Below are 4,533 nucleotides of genomic sequence, written 5' to 3'. Positions count from 1 at the left end.
CAGGGAGCTCTCCCCCCGCTTGGAGCATGCTTGACAAATCTCTACCTGCCCCTCACCTGCGGACGTCACCGCACAGTGCAAATATCACTGAGCTCCCAATTCTCCTAGAAATTAAGTCAATATTAGAGTGGCTGTGCTGCAAGGCAAGCAGGACCCAGGGGACACCGAAGCGCGGCTGGCATGAGTTGTCACAGCTTCACTGAAGCCAGCGAAGCTCTGGGGGTTTACACCAGCTGAGACGTGCCCCCAAAAGGTTGATTCACTTGCCCAAAGCCACAGGCTAGACCTGGGCACGAAGCCCAACAGTCTCATCTCCCAGTCCCCTGTGCTATCCACCAGACCATGCAGTCCTCGGTGCCACCGCTCTGCAATAGCAGCTAGTGATTACAGATGAGACCATGGACTGGTTCCCTATCTGTAGTTAGCAGAAACCTTTCTTTTTAATGATGATCATTAAATAAATGACACTTTTCCCTAATCCCCGAACAATCTCTGATTGCCTGTGCTGAGAAATGGACAGCAGAAGGCAGAGGCTGGAGGAAAGATGATGCGTATGCATGTATGCATGTGCGCATACAATTGAACCAGCCCCAGTTCTGCTAATAACAATTTTGGATTTATTTCTGCCTCTCCCTACAGAGCAGTCCTGGAAGAGATGCAGATCTCTCGCTCAAAATGAGATGCAATTTAAACAAGACAAAACACCTTGGCAACTCTCTCGCTTGCCAGATCATGATTTACTGAAAGTGACTCAGGAACCACAGAGTAGCTTGTTTCCATACTGGGTCCATAATTAATTAGGTCCTAGACCTGCACACTGTGATTGCCTGAGCTGTGATAGGAAACATCTCCGGCCGTTAGCTGACTGCCACACAAAAGACCGCTGGAGAGGGGTAGGCAGTATGCAGGAGGAAGAGCAGGGACCTGCTTGTGGAGCTGGAGATAAAGCGGCAATAGCATGGAGGAGAGACTGAGGATATTACGTTCCTCTCTGGCAAGCGTGTGGCTATTTTGAAGGATAATCTCCCCGGCCCATGTTGCGCACTCTGCGATGGGGAGCGCCTGTTGGCTAGCAACAGCATCCCCTGTTCCGATAAGCCAGCTGAAACTGGGACAGGGAAAAAGAACTCGCTTGAAGCAGCTAGAAAATCCACAGCTCGGGGAAGCAAAGTACAATTATTTTAAACAACTCAAGCTAAACTAACTCTCTGTTTCCAGATGAAAGCTCCATGGGCACGGGCAAGGCCCACGCACTCCTCCTGGCTCCCCTGCCCCAGCGCTCAGCATCGCCCTTCTCCCCCCTGCTCCCAGGCCGTGGTCCAGCTCAGCTCCAGCCCTGGATGACCCACTTTGGTTCCCTTGGTTATACCCTGATGCTGATGAACCTCACACCAGCCCCTGTCTCCTTTCCTCTCTGCACTCTTCCAATGCCCGGGGACACCACAGCTCATCCTCCTCCTCTCACTTACAAAGCACTGGGGTTTTGTGCTACAGCTCTGCCCTGTGGACTCCTCTGACTCACGCACGTCACCCCATTCCCTTCATCTCTGTGTAGCTACAGTTCCTTTTGGAGCCAGCCTTGGTGAATGGTGACTCTCAGAGGAAAAAGCAAGGGGCTCCAAAGAAGCATTTGGGATTTCAAGGAACATTCTCGGGGTGCCCCATTTGGGGAATAGCAGGGCACTTTCCTCCTGCTAGATCAGCTGGCAGGGAGTCCTGCTCTCTTCTTGCAGCTGTGAGCTGGTGCACCATGACTGCATGATAACCAAAAGACAAAAAAAATGGATTTAGGGGAGGGACCGCTGGGCAAACTATTGCAGTAAGGAGGACTACTAGGGAAAGCTGAAAATAGGCACAGAGCAGCCAAGACTCCAGTTTTAAGGTCTTGCATTGAAGACCCACAAAAATGAACAGCCTGACACGCCTACATCAACAAAACAGGATTCTATACGATTGCAATATGAGCAGTCTTTTGCAATACATCAGCAGGAGCCCAACATATCTCTCAGCCACAATCTATGCTAAAATAAAAGAGCAATAGGATGATGCTGTCCCTCCGATTGATGGATGTTGGTGCTGTGAGGGTCTGGTTTGATAAATCCTTACGTAGGCTATTAAAACAAAATGGTTCAGGGAAACGGCATTACCGTGCTTGTATCAATTCAGTTTTTTCTTGTGTCACAACAAAGCTGATACACAAAGGGGAGGAGAAGAGTATGAAATGAACAGTTTCCCCCATTCCCTTCGCACCACACATACGTGCCTGTGAAGAACAGATGGAAGAAACGAACATTGTGTTGAGAGAGGAAAAGTGTTTGAAGGTTTAGCAGGGAAGGAAACTGAGACAGATGTCATGCTTATGTCATGTGTTAAAACCTTGATTGTACTTGCAGAAATGGGATATTCAATATATTGCAGGCCACGAGCTCTGCTCCTGTGCTTTGAAAGGATGCTGAGCAGGGACCAGGAGAGTTGCTGTACTCAATTCAAAGGATACACCGGGGGTGTTGGCAGCTTCCCGTTTAAAAAAGAGAAAGAAAGTGAGACCAAGTGCACAGCAGTGGGGTCCAAGCCATGGGTGTTGGCTCCATGCAGAACACAGGAAAAGGTTAACCTCAAAAACTCACAGCGCTGTGAGGCTCGATTTTGGGTCGTTCCATGGCAATGGTAATGCAGTTCAGGAAAATGATCACCAAGACGATATGATCAAACATCTTGTGTGTTATGATTTTATTGCACATCAGACGAAATCTGCCGAGAAAGAAGGAAAAAAAAAAAAAAAAAAAAGAGGAGAGACAGACTAGCTATTAAAGCTCAACTGGTTGGGGAGGAATGCAGCAGCTCAACGCATGGCAGGGGAATCGGGTGCTCCGTTTGCAAAGCAGATGAGCTGCAAGTTCCCAATCCCCTCCCTGGCAGAGCCGCATGCTGCAGGCAGATCAGGGTATGAATAGAAAAGGATCCAAGCTACAGAAGTGGGCCACAAATTTCAAGCCCTTGTGATGTTCGTAGGGGACTTTGGCTCATTGGAAACAGAGCAGCTGCTCGCACAACTCGGACATGCGGCCAGGTTTGGATCCGACCCCCTACCTGGTCCATAGTGCTCAGGTTTAGCTTAAATAAAGGAAGGAATCCTCCCAGCAAGCCCATAAGGGTTGAGCGCACATGGAACAAAGGGACAGAAGCTATTTATTGCGACAGATGGCTGTACACTGACCCAGGATTTATAATACCGTATTACATTTCCCAAAGTCTGTTTCTGAAAATCTCTCTAATCTTTGTATGAATGAACTCGAATGCTGTCCAGGGCCCACCAGCTCAAACACGGGCAACCCTCGTGAAGCGTGGGTTAACGTCCAGAGGAACACGTAGGAGACCACAGAGCCCAGATGGCCCCAGCACAGCTGGGCTTTGGGAAGGGCAGAGCTGGGGTCCTGCGGCGAGGAGAGGGTGTTTTTGGGGGGCTGCTGGGAGAGGGAGGAAGGGAAGGGAGAGGACAGAGAAGTCCAGGTTGAGAGGCAGGTTTAGGGGGTCAAGGAGTGTCCTTTGCCGTCTTGTAAATGTGCACTGAGGGCAAATTCAGATTTCTCTGCTTAATGCAGCACCTTTCCCCCTGTTTCAAACTCCCCATGCTCCATCAAGTGAAAAACTTGCAGAGCACTGGCATCACCCATGAAGCAAATGATGAACTGGATAAAGCTGTAGCCGTGCCCTGGACTATGGGTGTCTACTGAACACTCCCATGCCAGGGCTATGCACGCCCCGGAGAGGCTCTCTGCAGCCGGTGACCATTTGCTGTGTGACCCCAATGTAGCGCAGGAGCAAGGGCTGGGAATTTTGTGGACCGACACAGAGACTTTTCTGGGATAGATGGGCAGAGCGAGCCGTCGTAATGAGGGCACCCATGCCCAGCACGCCACCACTGCCTTACCTTGAGTGAGGGGCAAAGATGTAGATGGACCAGGAGTCTCTCTCTTTGCAGCAGGTGGGGAGATGTGCCCGTACCCACGCCTTCATGCGGTCCCTTTTGCTCTAGGAGAAAACGTACAGCAGACCAGGAGGAAAACACAGAGAGAGCTGTTAAAAAAATAACCCCCCGAAACTTCCAAGTGAAGGACTCGGGGCGATTTTTCACTGAGCAGATATCTGCAAGTGCTCAGTAAAGCTGAAATAAAATGATCTCCCCAAAAAAGACCCCTGCTGGGCATGGGAAGGAACTCTGGCAGCCGGGCGAGGGCTGTGCCAGCTCTGCAAACTCACAGGGCTTGGTCTTGCTTCTTCCTCCGCACAGTAACCACATCTGGCACACAGTTAGCCATGGGGGCAAACACGGTCAATAAAATCCTTGTCCCAAAGGGCTGATAACCCACTCTGATCAGCCTCAGTCCCTCCAGATATTCATCAGATGCTTGCCTGAATCTTCTAAGGTTTTTTGGGTATTTTCATTGGGGTTTTTTTGTTTGGTTTTTTTTTTTTAAGAATATATAATGCTTATATCAGAGGTTATAAAGGGAACAGAGGGAGGGATTCCTG

At 49.7% G+C, this 4,533-nt stretch overlaps 1 protein-coding gene across 1 annotated transcript in view; it reads right to left on the bottom strand.

The window, feature by feature from the left end:
- CACNA1G (calcium voltage-gated channel subunit alpha1 G) overlaps positions 1-4,533 on the bottom strand; it is a 106,919-nt gene that overhangs the window by 47,100 nt on the left and 55,286 nt on the right. Inside the window, exons 19-20 of the mRNA XM_035893303.1 lie at positions 3,932-4,032; positions 2,628-2,751 (exon numbers count right to left, since the gene is read on the bottom strand). Coding sequence (XP_035749196.1) covers positions 2,628-2,751; positions 3,932-4,032 — 225 coding nt within the window. The remainder of the gene's footprint in view (positions 1-2,627; positions 2,752-3,931; positions 4,033-4,533) is intronic.

The sequence above is a fragment of the Egretta garzetta genome, unplaced genomic scaffold (assembly GCF_000687185.1).
Source record: "Egretta garzetta isolate BGI_Z169 unplaced genomic scaffold, ASM68718v1 scaffold34, whole genome shotgun sequence".
In the NCBI taxonomy this organism is placed as follows: Eukaryota; Metazoa; Chordata; class Aves; order Pelecaniformes; family Ardeidae; genus Egretta; species Egretta garzetta.
This window is presented reverse-complemented; position numbering and strand designations above follow the sequence as displayed.